This window comes from Colletotrichum tamarilloi (assembly GCF_030869305.1).
Source record: "Colletotrichum tamarilloi strain Tom-12 chromosome Unknown Scaffold_129.1, whole genome shotgun sequence".
NCBI lineage: Eukaryota > Fungi > Ascomycota > Sordariomycetes > Glomerellales > Glomerellaceae > Colletotrichum > Colletotrichum tamarilloi.
In genome coordinates this window covers 13,169-32,879 of record NW_026849512.1, presented here as the reverse complement: position 1 = coordinate 32,879, position 19,711 = coordinate 13,169, and the positions used below count along the sequence as shown (strand labels likewise).

General features: G+C 53.9%; 7 protein-coding genes across 7 annotated transcripts; 4 read left to right on the top strand and 3 right to left on the bottom strand.

Annotated features, from left to right (window-relative positions):
* Window positions 1-139: 139 nt before the first annotated feature.
* CTAM01_14643 (multicopper oxidase) lies at window positions 140-2,198 on the bottom strand (the record flags this gene model as incomplete). Its single annotated transcript, XM_060530642.1, has 5 exons — window positions 140-574; window positions 627-1,611; window positions 1,676-1,757; window positions 1,816-1,894; window positions 1,947-2,198. 5 exons carry the CDS (start codon window positions 2,196-2,198, stop codon window positions 140-142), a joined length of 1,833 nt encoding a protein of 610 aa, XP_060374780.1.
* Window positions 2,199-5,980: 3,782 nt separating this feature from the next.
* Window positions 5,981-6,991, bottom strand: CTAM01_14642 (uncharacterized protein; the record flags this gene model as incomplete). Its single annotated transcript, XM_060530641.1, has 2 exons — window positions 5,981-6,037; window positions 6,098-6,991. 2 exons carry the CDS (start codon window positions 6,989-6,991, stop codon window positions 5,981-5,983), a joined length of 951 nt encoding a protein of 316 aa, XP_060374779.1.
* A 431-nt stretch (window positions 6,992-7,422) lies between these two features.
* On the top strand, window positions 7,423-7,794 carry CTAM01_14641 (uncharacterized protein; the record flags this gene model as incomplete). Its single annotated transcript, XM_060530640.1, has 2 exons — window positions 7,423-7,697; window positions 7,788-7,794. The coding sequence occupies 2 exons, from the start codon at window positions 7,423-7,425 to the stop codon at window positions 7,792-7,794; spliced, it is 282 nt and encodes a 93-aa protein (XP_060374778.1).
* Window positions 7,795-9,204: 1,410 nt separating this feature from the next.
* Window positions 9,205-11,202, bottom strand: CTAM01_14640 (uncharacterized protein; the record flags this gene model as incomplete). Its single annotated transcript, XM_060530639.1, has 4 exons — window positions 9,205-9,359; window positions 9,473-9,679; window positions 9,834-10,524; window positions 10,597-11,202. 4 exons carry the CDS (start codon window positions 11,200-11,202, stop codon window positions 9,205-9,207), a joined length of 1,659 nt encoding a protein of 552 aa, XP_060374777.1.
* Window positions 11,203-11,218: 16 nt separating this feature from the next.
* CTAM01_14639 (uncharacterized protein) lies at window positions 11,219-11,689 on the top strand (the record flags this gene model as incomplete). Its single annotated transcript, XM_060530638.1, has 1 exon — window positions 11,219-11,689. One exon carries the CDS (start codon window positions 11,219-11,221, stop codon window positions 11,687-11,689), a length of 471 nt encoding a protein of 156 aa, XP_060374776.1.
* Window positions 11,690-13,439: 1,750 nt separating this feature from the next.
* Window positions 13,440-15,274, top strand: CTAM01_14638 (sugar porter family MFS transporter; the record flags this gene model as incomplete). The annotated part of the gene is made up of 3 exons (XM_060530637.1): window positions 13,440-14,458; window positions 14,532-14,891; window positions 14,956-15,274. The coding sequence occupies 3 exons, from the start codon at window positions 13,440-13,442 to the stop codon at window positions 15,272-15,274; spliced, it is 1,698 nt and encodes a 565-aa protein (XP_060374775.1).
* A 1,591-nt stretch (window positions 15,275-16,865) lies between these two features.
* CTAM01_14637 (inner membrane transport protein yfaV) lies at window positions 16,866-18,651 on the top strand (the record flags this gene model as incomplete). Its single annotated transcript, XM_060530636.1, has 4 exons — window positions 16,866-17,051; window positions 17,147-17,315; window positions 17,380-17,584; window positions 17,640-18,651. 4 exons carry the CDS (start codon window positions 16,866-16,868, stop codon window positions 18,649-18,651), a joined length of 1,572 nt encoding a protein of 523 aa, XP_060374774.1.
* Window positions 18,652-19,711: the final 1,060 nt, after the last annotated feature.

The window sequence follows — 19,711 nt, the reverse complement described above, 5'->3', positions numbered from 1 at the left end:
TCTTTCCCACAGTCATGACCATGCTCCGACCGCTACGCCACTCAATTTCCCACAAATGATCCAACAAGTAGACAATCAAGCAAACAGTCCATTACAATCTTTTGCAAAATTCCCATGAGTGATAACATCCAGGGCTTTTTTACATCTTGAGCTTACGCAGACCAGAGTCGGTCTGGGGGTAAGGAGCCTTCTTCGAGTACGTCTGCCACTGGTTGCACATATCGTCCATATCCTGAGCCCGGACAGTATCCATAATCTTGTCAGTCTGCTCCAAGAACTGCACCGACAAACCCTGGCTGACGTGCCACGCAATGTGGCAATGGAACAGCCACGCGCCGGGGTTATCCGTCTTGAAGGCGACGACGAGCCAGCCTCGGCCGGGGAGGGTGGTCACGTCGCGCCTGGTCGGGTTCTTGAAGTTTAGCTTGGAGACGTCGGTCTGCGCGTTGAAGCGGACGCCGTCGCCGCGGCCGCTGGAGGCCGGCTCGGAGTGGCCTAGGATGTAGAAGTCGTGGCCGTGGAGATGCATGGGGTGAGGGGCGGGGAACAGGTTCTCGACGACCCAGAATGCCCACTGTGATAATGTTAGCTGGTGGTGCCGTGATGGACGATACGGGGAAACTTACAGCATTGTCGGCGGGAACCTCGAAGACGTTGTAGTTGTCGGGGTAGTCGGTGCTGTTCTTGGCGAGGTAAGAAAGCGTCGGCTGGTCCCAGTTGATGTCCATGTTCTGGCCATTGACCTTCCAGAAGACCTGCTGAGTGCCGGTGGTCCTGCTCGTGTCTACGGTAATGTCAAGAGTGTCATCTTGGGTCTTGGCGAACGATGTAGAGTTGACGTCGACGCTGTAGATGGGCTCAAAGTCCGTCTTGTCTTGGCACTGGGAATCGGTGGGCGCCTTGCCGGCATCCTTGGGCATGAGGCCGTTTGCCGCACCCTCATACTGGAAGATGGCAGCAGGCTTGTTCATGTTGGACGTGCCGCACAGTCTGTTGGACGGGAACGTGACGTTGAACCAGTACGCCTTGCTGGCGTCCTGGTCAGCGTCAATGATGACATCGTAGCGCTGGCCGACGGTCAGGTAGAGAGAGTCTGTCTCGAAGGGCTTGACAGGGACAAAATCGGTTCCCGTCACCGTCATCTTGTGACCGACGAGGTTCACCGTGAAGGTATTGTCGACGGACATGTTGACGAGGCGGATCTTGTGAGACTTGCCCTTCTTGAGCGTCACGCGGGAGTAGTTGCCACCGCCGTTCTTGTTGATGTTGGTGCCGTTGAAGAGGATGTTGTCACTGGCGGGAACGGCAGCGGGTGCAGTGAAGGTGGAGCGGATCTCGTCGGCAGACTTGTAATACCAATCCGTGATGGAGTAGGTGCCGAGGTCCTCGTCGTAGTTCTTGGAGGTAGGTCCGTCGATCTGAATGGTACCGGCGATACCGTTCGCATACTGGTCGGAGAAATGCGAGTGGTACCATGATGAACCGTACTGCTCGGCACGCCACTCGTAGGTCTTGGTGGCTCCTGGCGGGATGGGGCACTCGGTGATACCGTTGACACCATCGTTCTGGTTGTTGTTCAGAAGTCGCAGGCCGTGCCAATGCATTGAGGTTCTGTGGGGTTGTCAGCGATTCAGTATACTAGAGGTGGGTGCGCATTATAGCTGCTGTTACTTACCCATTCGTCCTCAAGTTGTTCACGACCCTGACCTTGATCTTGTCACCCCAATTTGCCTTGATGTTCGGGCCAGGGAAGCCACCTATAAGGGCTTGAGTGAGCACACAACGATGTGGAAGAAAGGAGAGATTGTAGCCTACCATTGATTAACATCGCCGTGTTCTTGGTCATGCCATCTTGACCTTGGAAAGAGGTGTGCTCGGTGAGAACCAAGTCATACTGTCCAACTCGTTAGCACGGCGTAACCCTCAGAGTACACGCGTCAACCAACCTCTCTCGTCACACCAGTATCTGGGATGGACTCCTCGTAAGCAGTCTTGATATCAAACCCTTCAACCCAACACTGTCTGTTGTCGGCAGTGTTGCAAGACTTAGGCCCTTGGTTAGAGTCCGCAGGGGTTGATGAGCCAGGCTGTGCGTTGTCCTGCCTCCTCGAGACACCAGTGTTGGACGACGGTGAGGGGACGGCTGCTGCTAGGCCATAGAGGAAGAAGAGCGCGCTCTTGGAGAGTGTTGACTTCATCTTGACTGTCTTTGGCTGATGCGTATACCGAGGGCTATGGATGTCTGCTCGAGTTGCCCTACATAGGAGTCAGTCAACGAGGATCCCGTTTCATGAAGTGGCACTCTAAGAGGAGGCGACTTACCTAGTCCACCCAGTATTATCTCTACCACAACCTTGTTCGTTCGACGTAACAAAAGAAGAGAAGAGCTTCCAGAAATTCCAACTCTTCAACGGTCGACGCAACCTTTAGATAAGGTAGAAAACCTGCGCTGTGATATTGGCCACCGCCTGATTAACCTTAAGAAAGAGGGCACGGTGCTGTCGTTCGGGGACGAACCGTGATCTAGCCTTTTAGGTCGAGCGTCGCGAAACGTAGGAAACTGTTAGATTTTGCGCCGCGGAAAGGAAGGAGCTCGTTCCTAGACACACCCACGTACCAACCAGATAGCTTTATACCAAGGCGGGCGGCACCAAGACGGCGGGTTAGTTTCAATATCTTCGGGCTGGGGAGGGAAGGCAAAGGTAAGATGGGATGATGTTTGGAACTGTCTGAGTGGGAGTGAGCGTGTGTGTAGTTTACTGCGGTTGGATTGGATTGGATTGTGTGTAGTTCCTGACAGTCGGTCCCGGGTACCAAGCGGTCTTTGGGTCCATGGCCGCCTTAGTGGGCGGTTATCACGAGTGTCAGACAAGCCCGAGGTGGGTGACTCTGAATGCATGTTCGCTTCTACCCGGCAGCCGGAACCAAGGTCCGCTCTCCTGGTTGCTGAGTACAGGCATGCGAGGGGGACCAGTTCAGACTGAAGGCAGGCTGCAAGGCGAGAAGCAATCTGAGGAGAGGTATGGGGGTTCAGGTTAGACGGCCGCCACCATGCAGCCCTCGGGCGGCCTTCGGGTTCGTATGACTTCCCGTTGTAACCAAGGGTATATCGGCATCAGAGAAAGAAACAGGCGCGTCTGCTGAGACGGAGGAGTCTCGTTTGGCGATTGCATGATGATTCATCAGGAAACTCGAAAAGCCACAATCTCTTCGTCAGCTGCGCGTCTCTAAGCGCCGCTGGATGTTTCGCGGCGTCTCTCTTATTGTCAAATCATGCGGCTCCAGGTTGAGGATCCTGTATGATATTTCCTAGCCGGTAGATCCTACGGCTCGTACCCCGGGATTTACCAAAAATGAGAAAGTCGCCACGGCCTAGACCCCGTCTTCCCGTGTGGCAATCATGTCGCTGTTCAAGCTCCTTCATGTGCTTTCTCCAGCCCATAGTGTCGATTCGTCGAACGCAGCGGTCGTCTTCGGCCGTGTCTTGGCCCTGCGCAAGCAAAGCGTATCTTGCGTTTGGCAGCAAAAAGGTCTGAGCAGTGTGGCTATATCATGTATCAAAACCGCCGTCACCTCTCAAAATGTCGAGCGCTCGGCCACCGGCAAGCGGCAAGGTGCATCTGTCGCCCCGCTATGTCCTCTCTCTACTCAGCTTCACAGTTCATTTCCCCCACGAACATTTCACCTCTGAGAAGACAGGCTGAAGCTCGAAGCTAGGCACAGTGCCCCTCCAACCCTCGGCCGGCGCATGTGGCGCGGTCGACGGTCTTGAAAAATTGGCCGTGCGGATGTATGAGAAGGACTGCTGAGGGTTAGAGCATCGAAAACTTTGAAGGATTCATCTTCTGCCCGAGGATCGAACCAAAACGTCTAAAACGACTTTGTTCGATGGGCGGGTAACCGATTTCTTCTCTTCCCTCGCCACATTGCTTTCGTACCTGAGGACTCAGCAAAGGAGACGTGCGGGTGTCAAATCTGACGTGAACCGCGGTGCTGGTATACGTTGGATGAGCGTTGTCTGGCATTCCGGAAATTCCCGTTCGCCTTCTTTGATGTGGCATTTATTTGTGGCGGGCGGAAGTGCGTATTTGAGATGTTTAAGCTAAGTAAAAGCTGCAGCCAAGATTTACGCGCCTGCGGGACCGCTTATTGCCAAGTCGGCGAAGATGAGGCTCAAGTTTGACCCAATGACATTGTGATAGAGAATAATACGCGCTTGCGCTTTCATGAGGTCAGCGGACGGCTGTCTTTTGAGTCCGACAAACCTGGTCAAGTGGGTTGGGAAACATGGGATGAACCAATTCGTAAGGGCTAGAGAACGGTCAGTGGTGGCGCAAACACCACCAGGCAAAACGTTTTGAAGAAACATGGTTCACTCGTGCTCTGAGGGCTCTCAGGCCGGCAGTTTTACACATTGTCTAGTTTGTCCAAACACAGTCAGTGATGGCCTTATGCTTTGAATCTTGGAAGAATCGAGAAAGAAGTCGGTCTGATCCGTGGAAATGGACCACTAGTGCTTGATATAAAGAGAGCGCAAGTGCACTCTGATTCTGGAGAACTAGGAAATTAAAAAGTCAAAAGTGATGATAGCACAACCTGGTTTCGATCCAGGGACCTCTGGGTTATGAGCCCAGCGCTCTACCCCTGAGCTATTGTGCTTGATGATGGGTACTCGTTCATGTCGAGGGCGAGAGCACAAGGTGTTCATTAGGGCTTTGGATTTGTGGATCGTTCTCTGTTGAGTCACGATGTCTACAGTTTTGTGTGCTTGTGGGTGCGTTTGTGGGTCGTTGGTAAGCGCACGACTTGGCCTCAGGGCTGGAGTGAAATTGGCCTCACATCATGTGAATTTAAGAGTTCGAGACATGTGGCATATGTGGGGAGAAACACCTGCCACTCCCTTGATGAGTTGCCTCAAGTTTGCCTGAGTTGCAAAGTCTGGATTCTTTTCTATGCCTAAGAAAGAAAAGTCGCACAGCATGTTTTGCTCAATGTGACGATCCGGGGTAAGGGTAAAGACAAATGCCCCGACCGGCTCCGTAAGCGGGCCCTGCTCTCGGTGATGTGGACCTTACCGACACGGATCATGATCGGGGCCTCCGGTCGCTGAGAGGGTGGGGCAATGGGATCATGCCATTGGATAACTGCTTTAAGTCGGGGGCCGAATCAGAAGTCCCTCGTTATCTTGATGTGGCGATTCGTAAGCAGTCATTCAATTGGTGCGCCTATGGGTTGGCGTTGAGAGAAATACCACGGTCCTAGGTGTTCGATGAGGAATCCAAGCCAAGGTTCGGGTTGACAAACAACCAGCGTGTTGATACATAATATGTAGAACAGTACGATCTATTTAATTGCCGCTAGTGAGGGAGATCACCCAACTCCACCGGTAATAAGCTCGATTTCGGATTGAAAAGAGGGTGATGAGAATCAGGTGAATGTTCGAGCAACTTTATCTCACTTGCGTTAATAGATAGTCAGATGAAGTTCTGGGGTTGAAAGACACGATGAGTTTCGTTTGTCATCTACGCCGCCAAAGATAAGAGTCATAAGATGAGTGAAGCAGCTGACTGTGTCTAGGTGTGGGTGGGTGGGTGTGATGAAACGCAGACAAACTGTGAGTTCCTGCATCACGACAAGATTAGCTGCTCGCGATACCTGGCTATACTAAGTGAGTCGACAGGTGAAGGCAACATCACATGGTCCGGGTCTTTGTGCGCTGCAACAATTTCTTCAGAGCGCTAGTCTATTAAAAGGAATTCTAGACTTCCTGAACTCGAGTACTTTCAGTTGACTCTTCAAGGCTTCTTCTGGCCATGTTTTTATCTCATACGCGCACACAAAGACCGCTCAAATGTATCATCAAGTATCCCAATTAAAACGCCGTGCCTCTAGCGACATGAACATATGTCCCAGGGCGTGTATGCCAAAGGTCCCATCTCATTTCGTACCCGTCGTAACATGACAATCTGAAAGGGCATGTCTACCACTTGATGACCTTGGTGGGGAAGTACTCATCGATGAGCTCCATGTAGTAAGGCTATCAAATTGTTAGTCTCATGATGAAATTTAGATCCGGGTAGGATTGAGTAAGACATACCTTGAGCTCCTCAACGGTGGGGGCATCATCAGACTTGCTGTACAAGTCGTAGGGGTTGAAGGCAAGCACGGCCTTGAGGAGGTCCTCATCACCCTCCTTCATGAACTCGCGGTAGGCGCCCTCGCGGTGCCAGGGGTAGAAGGAGTGGTAGCGGATCATGGCGAGAGCCTCACGGGGAAGCTTGGACTGCTCCTTGCAGACGGTGTACATGTACTCGTCGTGGCCCCAAGAGATCATGAGGTTCTCAATACCGCAGCCGGGCTCGTAGATGCCGTTCTTGGTGCTGTAGACGGGGTGGGTGTTGTCGGGGTTGCCCTCAAAGGTGGTGGGGAGGACGATGCGGTTGTCAAAGGCACATCCGACGGGGAAGGTGTCACCGACGACATCCCACTGGCCCTCGGCTCCGTAGAAGAAGAGAAGCTTGCCGAGATCGTGGATCAGGCCGGTAAGCTGCATCCAGCGGGGCTTGCCGTCACGGCGCATGGCCTCGGCGGTCTGGAGCAAGTGCTGGATCTGAGAGAGCTCGGTGTCGGGGTCCGAGTTGTCGATGAGGGTGTTGAGCTTCTCCATGGCCTCCCAGATGGTCATCTCATCGCGGCAGGGGATCTTGCCAGTAAGGTCGATGGCGAACTTCTGGCGGGCAGCGAGGTTGTACTCGACGGTCTGCTTCTCATGCTGCTCCTTGTAAAAGTTCTTGACGCGGTCGCAAGCATCCTCGTACTGGCGGAAAGCGGTCTTGTCCTTCTCTGAGTCGAACTTGGACTCGCCCTCGAAGTCGTTCTGTGCCTTATTGTACTGGTCCTTGAGGATATTGACCTCCTCGACAAAGTCGGTGGTCTCCTCGAGGGCGTGTCCGTCGGTGCGGACGTAAGGGGTGGCGACAGCAGCAGCCATTGTGACGGTAGTTTGCAAAGTCGAAAAGAAGAGTTTGGTACAGAAAGTCTAAGAAAGATTACAGCTCGATATGAAGAAAGAGTCGATATGTGATGATCTTTCCAAGGGGGGTATCACTCGAATGCTGAAGACTGGTTTGATGATGAGCAAAAAGAGGGAGAAACAGGTATCTGGAGATAGTCTTTAAATATGTTGTTGAAGACAAGATCACGGAAGATGAAGATTACGAAGGGCCAGAAGAGTAACGAAGGAGTAGGACGGGAAAAAACTCGGACATGGCGAGGTACCTAGTATCGCCCGCCAGACGCAGTATTCGGGCCAAGTACCTCGTCATGGCAGCACCGGGTATCCATCCGTACTGGTGTGGGCAAAAGGCTAACTTGGACAAGCAGCCCGAGTTGACGTTTTTGCCGTGAAGGGTCGTCATCTGCATGGCCCTTGTCTTGCCCGTGCAGAACTATGCCCCGCGGAGAGTGGTTATGATCCAGATGGAGCAGGAAAGACGGGGCGAGATTTCAGATCTGTGGAGAGGCCCTAGAGAGTTGCGACGTTGCGACGAAGAAAGGCGAGGCCGGCGAGGGGATTCCAAGTTTTGCGTCGTTGGAAGAGGAGAAAATCGCCGAATTCTTGCTGGAAGAGGACCCCACCCAGATCCAGAGATGGACCCACTCTTCACTCGCCGGAACAGAAGCAGCCAGAATCTCCGGTCACATGACCTCACATGACCTCGGAGTCTTCTGACTAATCCTCATTGGGACCATATGGAGACTCGTGCAAGTTGCTGGAATTTCCAAAAGTTTTGACCTCTCGTCAACTCCCGACGACAATGGCAAAGAATCCCGAGATTTACGACTGCCATCCTTGTTAGTCGCAAACGCTCGAACGCTTCTTCCACACCTTCAATCCCGCTTCGCCTACCTATTCTCCAGACCTCCACGACTCCACGCCAACCGCATTCCGGGATGGCCAGAAACGATGCAATGTGACGGCGCCCTTGCGTCTCTGCCAATCTTGGATTCTTTTTCTGCGGCAAAGCTTAATCGCTTTTCCCCCGGTCCACCTCTCCACGACCCTACGAGACCTTCTGGCCCCGCCGCCTTCATCATGGGATTTGCAGACTATTTTTGATTATTCCCTCTTTTGGCACTTGGCTGCCACGCAGACCTCGACGCCCCCCTGCCAACGCCAACCAACGCCATTCCCGCTCAATGCAGGACATCTCCATCCCCGCGGATTCCTCTCCTCTTTTCAGTAATGGCTTCCTACTGATTGGATATAGAACACTTGCCGGAGGGGACATCCCAGTGGTCCCTTGCCCAGGCCTTGCCAGACCTCTCCCCTCACCGTCACCCGGTGTCCGTCCCGGCCTTCTCCCGAGATTCTTGGCTTCGGAACCTTCGATTCGCCCAAAACGAACATGTCTGACATCAATTTTCGTCACAGCTTCGGGGCCTCCTTCCCAATGTCGTCCCTGACGGTAATCCAGGGCGAGCTTGGCCAAGACCTGCTGGCTTCCCCACGCTTCCCAAACAACCCCGCGGGATCTGGATGGTCCCTACGTGTTCCAATGTGCCACGGCAGCTGTCAGTTTCAAGCTCAGACCAGCCGGCATTACACGACGATGCTCATCTATTCGTATATGGGCGCCATGTGGATGGAACGCCGTGTGCGCCGTGTGCGGGGAGGCCGGGAGCATCACTATCTTTGAAATCAGACACTTTCGAGATCAGGTTGGCCAGCGATAACCCGCGGATAATGAAGAACCAAGCAGATGGAAACGCGAAATATGTCCGATTGCTTTCAACCTGCATCGTACGCTATACTACTGTGCCAGCCAAGCCAGGCCAGCCAGATCCTGCCGCTACAAACACAGCATCATGACGCTTCTACACTATCAAGTCGGGTATCCACAGATTGCAAACCAAGCGAAATCCAAGTCCGGGGGACGTATCCAGTCCTGTCCGGTTCAGTTCAGTCCAGTCCAGCCCCATGCACCAAGTCTATTGTGATCCACATCCAATCCTAGTGAGAGGCGATCTCTCTCGTGTCTCGCCAGCAGTCATTATCGTGATCCAATGGAAGAGGCTTTCATCAAACATCTTCTCGGCGACTGGCCTGCCAGTCCAGTTCGCCTACGCATGTCTCTGAACCCCGCCTCTCCCAACCTCTGCGGTCTGGGGTATGCGGAGTGGGCGGTCACCCTGTGCTCCTCCTCAATCCTCGTTCATTGCTTCCCCGTCCAACCAGCCCCATGCGTGCATCAGCTGATCCCGCACCGCTGTCGTGGGCCTTGCGTGGGCCTTTTCGGTGATGCTGAGCATCTTCAGCAGAGCTTCCTGGTCATGCTTGGTGTCGAATCGATCACCGGCTGGAGGAGGCCCAAATTAGTCTACTGTTCAGGACGTTCGAATTTGAAGGCTACAGAAATAGGAAAAAAGCAACGAAAGAAGAACCGGAAAGGAACAAGAAAGCAAAACGTACCGATGGCTATACCCATACACGCCGTGAACATGGCCGGCGGTGACCATTGGTTGCACATGCCAATTCCACAGAGACTCCGCAGGAGATCCTGAATCTGCTGGGTCAGCCTTTTCTCAGCAGCTTTGCGGCCGCCGCCGACTCGTGGTATGCTCGGATTGAACAGCACGAGGTACATTTCGGCGAGAATGTGGTGTTGGACAGCGATGACTACCAAGGAGTTGTTAGTAAGCGGTTCCTGAAGAGGAGGGTTGGCCATGAGCCAGCCTTCCGGATCGTCGGATATCTGAGATACTTTCCGTGTCCGGGAGCAGTTCCGAGATCAGGCCAGACCAGACCGGGACCAGACCAGGGGTATACTCACTATGACAAGCCTTCTGGTACCATACTTCGGGGAAAGCCTCCTCATCTGTCCTCTCTCGGAAGAAGATGGGAGTATACGAAGGCGGTAGCGCGTTCTTCCATTCTCTGTTTGCCATTTCGAGCTGGCCCCATTGCAGCACCGACCCCGCCTCGGACCCGAAGCAGAAGTTGAGGACATCGGCGCAGTGGACAATGGCACGATTTGCCCAGACAAAGTCGTCGGCCGGGGTGGTGGATCGGTCGACAATGGCATGACCGAGGTTCATTCGGACCACCTGTTGGTTGATGACGGCGCTGTAGATCTCCTGCCTCAGTCCTGCCCAAAAGCATGCCGCCGTCAAAGTTCCCGGCATAAGGAATCGGTCTCCGGCGTTGACAAAGGCGTGAATTCCGAGCAGGTGGCCGTGCGTGTCCTGGCCCAGGGTGTTTACATCGATTTCTTCCAGCACGCGAAGTATGATTGTTGCAGCAAACAAGTTCTCGTCCGACACCGTTCCTGCGTGGTCCAGCAGTGGGATCAAGTAGTTGAGGCACTGCTCGTGGTACCGGTTCGATGCCAGCGAGTCGTATGCGCTCGTCAGGCTCAGATGCCTCGAGGCAAGGGCGAAGATGGCGTTGAGCAAGATGGGACATGAGCCGGCACGCTGCGGTACTTCGACCTCGAAATGTCTGGAGGGATCACACGCATCGAGCTGGTGGTCCGGTCAGTGTCGTTTCTTCGTTGCTTCAAAAAAGCAAGCCATCCCGCAGCTATTTCAACATACCCAGAATCCAAGTTTGTCCACGTAATGACGGAACAGCGTGGCTTCTTTTCGCCCTTGGATAGGCCATATCGGTCGATCGGTGTATATGCCCTCCAACGGCGGCAACATCGACTGCACCGGCGGCAGACTCACGACGGAGCCAGAATGTTCGCGATGGCTACCGTGCTGGCTGTGGTTGTCGGCGCCGGGCGTACTCAACGATATTCGATGCGGAGGTTGGACGGGCTCGTCCACCACGTCGCCGCCATCAACGACGCTTTTGGCGCCGGGCCGGCTCTCGTCTCCAGGCAAAGGCCAGCTCGCCGCCTTTGCTGCGTATATTGACGGCCGACGCTGATCATCAGAGACTGTCGAGTCTACGGCCGTAGCCGTGCCTGGCGAAGTGGACGCGACTTCTGTTGTGGCTTCTGTCCCAACTTCGTCAACGTCTGGCGCCGAGTCGTGAACGGACTCGTTGCTGTCGAGGTCCTCGCCGAGCTCGACACCGCGAGTCTCGTCGATGAACTTGAGCTTCTTTGGCGGCGCAGGCCACTTGTGGCTCTCTCTGAATACGGCGTGCTTGGGGGCGCGAAACTTGTAGCCCTTTTTGCACTCTCGCCCTGTCATCAGGCACCGCCCGCAGATGGGCAGCACTCGATCACATCGCAGGTGCTGCTCGCGACACTGCTCGCTGCACGGATCAAACACAGTCAGCAACCTCTTCCTCGATCATGATATATCTGTCAAACTTTGCGGTTCTCTCCCACCGGCTCTCTCTCTCCACAACTGCCTCTTTTCTCACAGACCGAGTTCAGAGCCATCGCAACCGACTTCCTCACTCTTTCTCAGCTGGAGCAGCAGATGGCAACGGCGTCGACGAAGACCCTTGAGCTTCCTTCACCTTGCCATCACCGGCGAGAGCTTCATTGCCTTCATCTCTCGCCGAAATCTGCTCGGCACCCCGCGTCTCAAGGTGAGCGGCGCCGCTGTCCGTGTCGCCGTCGGTGCGAATGGCCTCCAAATTGACGCCTCCAAAACAGGTGTTTTTCCCCGAGAGGCCCGCCCCTCCTCGGGTGGATCAGCAGAGTCTCACTCACCAGGTCGTGGCACTTAGCGAATCAGGCGCTTCGGGAGACGGCATGGCACTTGTGCCACTTGCAATTCTTTCCGAGCCCCCAGTTGAGGCTGCAATGAAATGATTGAAACCCGGGGAAGATGGAGAAGATCTGGGGGAGCCCCTCGATTTTTGAGCAGATCTGAAATTGAATTGAAGCTTGAGTCCGGGGCGACGACCAGTGACGTGTGTGGGGATGCGAGTTGGTCAGCAGCACATCCGACGACACACACATAGCACACACACACACACCACAGACACAGAGAGAGTCAGGGACCCCTTTTTTAACCAGTTCAGACTCTGCCAGTTTCTGGGCACTTCAGGCCAGTCTCAAAAGGCCAGCCAGACGCCGATGGCCGAGCCACTCCGACGGTTCCCCAGCGCTCTCTCTTTTTTCGCTATCGGTACCCAACTGCCAACAAACTGTGTCATGCCAACAAGCAAAGTTGGCGCAGATACTTGAAGACTCTTGTTGGCTCTTCTGGGCTCTTGGATTCAATTGTTCCCGGGCCTCTGGCTCTTCAGCAAAGTCGAACGAGTTTCTCAATAGTTTTCTTTTCATTCGTCCGCCCTTCCCTCCCACATTACCGGCGCCAACTCTATCTTTGTTTCTCACCCTCACTACGCCGTACTCACTGACCCGAAAGCTGAACCTGGACTTTTCTTCCCCGCCCTCCCTTGCTGCAGCAGCCATGGACTTCTTCCCGATGGCTTGGGTCTGCACGCAACCAACGATTCAACGGCCGCTCAGCTGACCATTTCGACACCACCAACATGGCGACGCTCAAACTTCCCCCGCACGCTAGAGTTGGCCCAGACAAACTCAATGGCAGCAAAGGGTTCCCATCTCCGTCCCAACCTGACGGCCTGGCAGATGTCGAACGCACCCTGTCATGACACAGAGAAACACGCCAACCCCCCTTGGGCGGCACCCCGACGACAGAAATGTCACGTCGCTTTACCTTATCTCGCCCAAGTCCCAAATTACCCCAGCATCTGCCATCAAAAGATGAACGGGTACCCCTCGCCGACGAGAACCAATCTGCCCAATGGCTAGCTCCCTTTTCTGCTCTTCCATGTCTCCAAGAAGCCAAAGACTTCAAAGGCCCCTTGCGAATTGCGACGGCTTCGGTAACTTTGACCAGTCCCCTGGTCTTCTCGGCACAGGATTCTCCTCATCCTTCCAATAGCTGACGACTGGTCTATCGGAAGATTGCCCTTGTTTATTTGACCACAAAAAAAGAGGACGCGCGATACCGAACGGAACAAATCAAATCAAACAACCAGACGAGTTCAATGTCCCGGCCCCAGTCTTTCGCACTTCGTCAAAAAATTCGAGCCCTTTCTTTTGTGGGTTTTCCCATCGAAGCCGTAGGCCCGTAGCCATCGTCCCACACAATCCAGGACCGTTCGTTCCCGTCGCGCGCGAATATTTTGTTGTTATATAACATCCGGCGATTCCCCCCTCAATCTCCACCTCTTGACGATCTCCTCTTCAGCAAGCAGCATCTCCCAGCGCAGCCGCTTTCTCAGAGCTCTTTTTCTTCACCACATCTGCTCAACGCCAGCCTTGGCAACGCTTCAACGATCTCCACGTTGTGCGCGCAATCTCCCCATTGCAGCACGCGATAGTGTGTGCATCGCCGTAGAACCTCGAGAGAATTCAGTTTCTCCTTGAGAACAGTCATCAATAACAACAACACCTCCACCACGCCACGCAACGCAACCCTTCCTCCAAAGCCCATCCACGATGGAGTCCAAATCGGCGCACGATGATGTGGTCGCCGCCCCAGACCGCGTCTCGGCCGAGATCGGCGATCATCACTCGGCCAAACTCGCCAGCAACTTTGTCCAGAACGCCAAAGCGGCCACGGACAAGGAGCACAAGATGACTCTGATGCAGGGCATTAAGCTCTACCCCAAGGCCATTGCATGGAGTGTGCTCATTTCCACCTGCATCGCCATGGAGGGCTACGACATCAGTCTCGTCAGCAACTTTTACGCATTCCCGCAATTTAACCAAAAGTACGGCGTCCTCACCGCCGACGGATCCTACCAGGTCCCTGCGCCGTGGCAAGCCGGCCTCAGCAACGGTGCCACCGTCGGCGAGATCATCGGTCTCTTCATCAACGGATGGGTCTCGGAACGCTTCGGCTACAGGTGGACCGTCATCACATGTCTTTTGCTAGTCGCCGCCTTCACCACAATCTTCTTCACCGCACAAAACGTTCAGACTCTGCTCGCCGCCGAGATCCTCTGCGGTATCCCATGGGGTGTCTTCCAGACGCTGTGCATCACCTATGCCTCCGAAGTCTGCCCCGTCGCCCTGCGTGGCTACCTGACGACCTATGTCAACTTTTGCTGGGGTATGGGCCAGGAGATTGGTATCGGCGTCATCGTCTCTATGCTCGACCGCCAGGACGAGTGGGCATACCGCATTCCCTACGCGCTGCAGTGGATGTGGCCGGTGCCTTTGGCCATTGGTATCTACTTTGCGCCCGAGTCGCCCTGGTGGCTGGTGCGCAAGGGCAAGATTGACGAGGCCAAGAAGTCGCTGCTGCGCCTGACGAGCAGAGACAAGGAGACTGATTTCGACGCCGACGAGACGGTCGCCATGATGGTGCACACCAACTCGATCGAGGAGAAGATTACCGAGGGCGCATCCTACCTGGACTGCTTCAAGGGCGTCGACCTGCGCCGCACCGAGATTGTGTGCATGGTTTGGGCCATTCAGAACCTCAGCGGCAACTCGTTCTCCAACTACTCTACGTAAGTCTCTGCCTTTGTGCACTCTTATTGCTTGAGTTCTAGTTGTACCAGACTAACATTACGATGCACGCAGATACTTCCTCAAGCAGGCCGGTCTCTCCACCAGAAACTCGTACAACTTTGCGCTCGGCCAGTACGCCATCAACATGGTCGGTGTCTTTGGCGCGTGGTTCCTCATGTCGTGGGGTATCGGCCGTCGCACGCTGTACCTCTACGGTCTCTGCGGTCTTTGCAGCATGCTCATGATTCTCGGCTTCCTGGGCCTCGTACCGGCCGAACACCGCGACCAGGGCGCGCTCGCGACGGGCTCCATCATGATGGTCTGGGCTCTCTTCTACCAGCTCACCGTCGGCACCGTTTGCTACTCGCTCGTCAGTGAATTGCCGTCGCGTCGTCTGCAGATCAAGACTGTCGTCCTTGGCCGTAACCTCTAGTAAGTTCCCGATGCACTTTCCGGTCTGAAAATCGAACCCATGCTAACCACACTGTCCCCACAGCAACATTGTCGGAATCATCAACAACGTCCTCACGCCGTACATGCTCAACCCCAGCGCCTGGAACTGGCAAAACTACACTGGCTTCTTCTGGGGCGGCATCTGCTTCCTCTGCTGCGTGTACACCTACTTCCGCGTCCCCGAGCCCCGCGGCCGCACCTACGCCGAGCTGGACAAGCTGTTTGAGCACAAGGTTGCCGCGCGCAAGTTCGAGGGTACCACTGTTGACGTGTTTGAGGAGGGCGCCGTTGACGAGAAGGCGATGAATAACTATCACCAGCAGATTCGCGTCTCGCACTCTGAGAAGGATGTGCAGGTGTAGAGTGCTGATTGTGGAGGGTATTGCTATTGTCTCTTGCTGGTGTGGTGCCGTGTGATGACGCACCGAGTGCCTAGCGAGAAGAGACACATTGGCTATGAAAATGATGGACGAAAGAACGTAATGCTGTAATGCATGTATTTAATTCCGACGAAGTATATGAATCTCTAACGAAATTGTTAATCCGCTACGACTTGCTCTTTTCCTTCGCGAGCATTATCTTGACTGTACGAATCCACATGGCGTGAACCCACGAAGACAACGCGACTGTCAGCGCCCGGTCGACGATCTCCAAAGTCCGTCATCCCCCGCACCACACTTTCCCCGCACGAGGGTGTGTTTATCGCGGGAGAAGACGGGAGGATTTGAGTCGGGGAGGGGAGAGGAGGGGGTTGCGCCCAGAGGGATCGACTTCGGGGGATTTGGGGATTAAGCATGCCCATCGCGGTGGCTGGTTGGCTGGGTTTATTCTCCGCAGCCTCCAACTGCCGGATAGTTGTCAGTTCTGACTTGGATCTATGTCTTTGTTAGACCGGGCGAAGCTTTTCGAGAGACACATCAGCTCGAGATTGACGTGGACCGATGGTTGACAAGTCCGTTAGCTTGTTCCTCTCTGTCGGAACCGCACGGATGCCATCATGTCACCGTGTGACTTGACAATAACCGATAACCTAGGTCATGTTGAAATCATTCATCATTTTGTTTCTCAAGATGACTGGGGTTTAGAACGACAAGCTACGAGAACTTGAGACAAGTCCGTCGGGCTAGAGAACAGCCACGAGGAAAGCTCAACGCAAAGTGGGTACAAATCCGTCATGTCCATATTCTTACATGACAAATGCCAGCAACATTTGACTAAAAGTGGTTCCATCCCCTTTGGTCTTTGGCGCGTGTTTGGAAATCCGTCAAAATTTCGACGGATAAACATATCCACCAGCGAGCATATGCAAACCTTCTCTCACGGCTTCAGAATGCTATCCACTACACTTAATCTACGTAGTCCATTGGGTTAACAAATCCACAGCGGCCGGGTCTCCGCGATTGCGGGGACCCCACACAGCCATCACGGCTCGAGGGGGGAGGTTAGAGCAACCGAGCAGGGTAGCATGGGCGAGATGGACAGAGGCAGAGACCGAGGGGGAGAGAATAGGCCGGGCCAAGAGCCCAGAGGTGGTAGTAGTGGTATGGAGTAGTGCGGCTTTCCTGGGAGGATCCAACACCGTGGTTGTGCCAAGTCTGTACCTGGTTGTCTCGTTCGGGTTTGTACACTTATGTGTTTCTTGGAGCCTCCATTTACCTTTAGCCACCTAGCCTTGACTACCTTCCCTTACTCCTACCTCGTAGTCGTCCGACGCATACATATGAGCGTGCATCTCGAGATCATTGCTTCACCTTTTGCTGCTTCTCCTTTTCTCTCTTCTTCAGGCCAGAAGCATCCCCTTTTTCTTCCCTCTCCCCCTCCTCCTCTACATCCCTCCAACTTCATTTCTCTTCTTTACAGTGTCAAGTGTATCATATCGCAACCCGCCAACGGCAACGGCCACAACCGGAACAACGTAGCCGAAAAAAGACTTCAAACATGAGGCAGTGCAAAATGTCGACGACGGACAAGCCGGAGATCTCCTTCGTCGACGACAGAGAAGACGATGCCCAGTCCGACTCGGAGAAGGCGCCTGTAGTGCGCATGATCGACGACGTGCGCGTGCTGGGGCTCAGCGAGGACGATGCCGAGTTCTATGCCAATTTCACGCCGGAGGAGCGCAAGAAGACGATTCGCAAGGTATTTTTGATCATTCTATACCCTAGCATCTTCTAGCAATAGCATGGGGATGGCTTCGAAACGGAAGTAAAATTGGCTGCTAACGACCAGAAAAGATCGACATTCGCTTGGTGCCGATGCTTGCGGTTCTCTATCTCATCTCCCATCTCGACCGCGCCAACATTGGCAATGCCAAGATTGAAGGGCTGGCTGAGGACCTGAAGCTTAGTGGTGTGCAGTGGAACATTGCGCTCAGTCTCTTCTTCGTTCCCTATGTCCTGCTTGGTACGTTTTACCCCCTTCCATTCAGACTATACTGGTTCACTTCAAGTTACTGATTCCTATGTAGAGGTTCCCAGCAACATCATCCTCAAAAAGTTCAATCGTCCATCCGTATACCTTGGTACCCTCGTAACGATATGGGGTGTCATAATGACCTGTCACGGCGTCGTGAAGAACTTTGCTGGTCTTCTCAGCGTCCGTCTTCTCCTTGGTGTCTTTGAGGCCGGCTTCTACCCTGGTGCTGTTTATCTCTGCACATTCTGGTACCTACCGTGAGTTCTCCATTACCTCTCTCTTCCAGAAACACTCAACTGACAACTCAAAAAGTCGCGACCTAGCAGCTCGCATCGCCTGGTTCTACTGCACATCCGCCCTCTCCGGCGCCTTCTCCGGCCTCCTCGCTGCCGCAATCGCAAAGATGGACGGCGTAGGCGGCTACGAAGGCTGGCGCTGGATCTTCATTCTTGAGGGCATCTTCACCGTCGGCCTCGGCATCGCCACCTTCTTCCTCCTTATCGACCGCCCCTCCCTCAGCGGGAAGTGGCTCACCCCCGAAGAAATCCGCTTCCTCGAGATCCAGCACTTCATCAAGCAGGGTGGGCGCTTCCAGGACGAGAAGCAGGAGGACAAGTTCAAGTGGCACGACCTCAAGGCCGTTGTCACGAATTGGCGGCTGTACATGCAGGCGTGGGCGCTCCTCGCCACCTCGGCGTGTTCTTATGGCACTAAATTCACGCTGCCGACTATCACGAAGGCTATGGGCTTCAACAACACAGCCGCACAGCTCATGACGGTTCCGCCGTACTTTTGCGGCGCTGCCTCGGCCATCTTCTTCGCACGCTTGTCGGACAGGTTCTACTGGCGCATGCCCTTCGTCGCGATTCCCATGGGTCTCATCACCATCGGCTACGGCGTCATCATCTCCTTCAAGGGTGATCTGTCCGGTAACATTGCGGGAGCTATGGTCGGCGTCATTATCACCTGCATGGGTATCTACCCCATCCAGCCCGCGGGTTCCTCCTGGGCGGCGAACAACCTCGCCCCGGCCTCGCGCCGCGCCATCGGTGTGGCTTTCAACATTTGCGTGGGCAATATCGGTGGTATCATTGGTAGCTACATGTATCTCGACAACGAAAAGCCAAAGTACTACACCGGTTTCGGGCTGTCGCTGGCGTTTGGCGGTAGCGGGTTGATCGTTGCGCTGCTGCTGGAATGGAGCTACAAGTGGGGGAATGATAGGAAAGCCAAGATGTCCGAGGAGGAGATTCGGGCAAAGTACACGGAGCAGCAGCTTATGGATATGGGTGACAAGAGCCCTCACTTCAAGTACACTCTATAGAAGCTATGCGAGGATGTCGTAGGGCAGGCGGACTATGGATGACGGAGACTCAGTCTCGATGTCCGGTTGATGGCTGTGGAGGAAATGAAGGGTGAGGCGCGATGATGATTTTGACACTTACTATTTTTCCCGAGTAAATAGCGATTGTTGATGCCGATAATGAACAGCAATCCTTTCTGGCCCAAATATCTCAGCTTTGCTCCATTACCTGACTGTGACCTTTGAGTAGTAACGTGCTTCAATTCTGCAGAGGCTTGGTTAAGAGTTTGGAATTACCTAGACATCTTCATCGACTATAACCCTGAGCCTATGATAAGTCTGAGCAGAATAAGTGACTTACTTTTCGAGTCATTGTAAAGATACTGAAATAACTATTTACAGCTCATCGACCATAAGTATTTGAAATCCCTGCAATACGTGCCAAAACTCTGTCCGCTAACTTGGTTGATTTCGTGTCAAAGCCCATGAAATTGAAATCAATTACTTTCATTTCGACACTTCCTCAATTCTACCTATGGGGAATTAATGCCGTCAAGGTCGATCAAAAACTCTGATACTACTGATTACAAAGTGGAATAGTTACCAGGCGTACTCATCTCCCTTGGTGGTTGCGTACGCTCCACGCATCAACTCAGAACTAAAGCGTGTGCCGTGTCCACGTGCCAAGCATGTGCCTGCCAAGCTACATGAGCAATCTCCAGCTGCTACGCCTCTTCAGCCTGAACACTCTGATGTCCAACGACTGACTCGCTCTTGGCGCACGCCGAGACATCCCGATAGAATCCCTGACTCTTAGGAGCTGTCAGCCTCTTGCCGGCAATGACCGGTCGTAAGGAGGTATCGTGATGGGCTACAACCCTCATGCAGATGTTATCTTGGAAGTCGGAAGAGGTGCCGAACAAGTCAGATGCGGAAACTCGACAGGTGATACTGGCCGTTTGAGAATGCCACTTACTCATCTGCTCTGTTAACTGTTACATCACATTGATAATTGCTGCATGGCGTCTTCTGATGACGGGGAAACTCGGGTTCTCCTTCATCCTCTGGTTCCTCTCCCCAT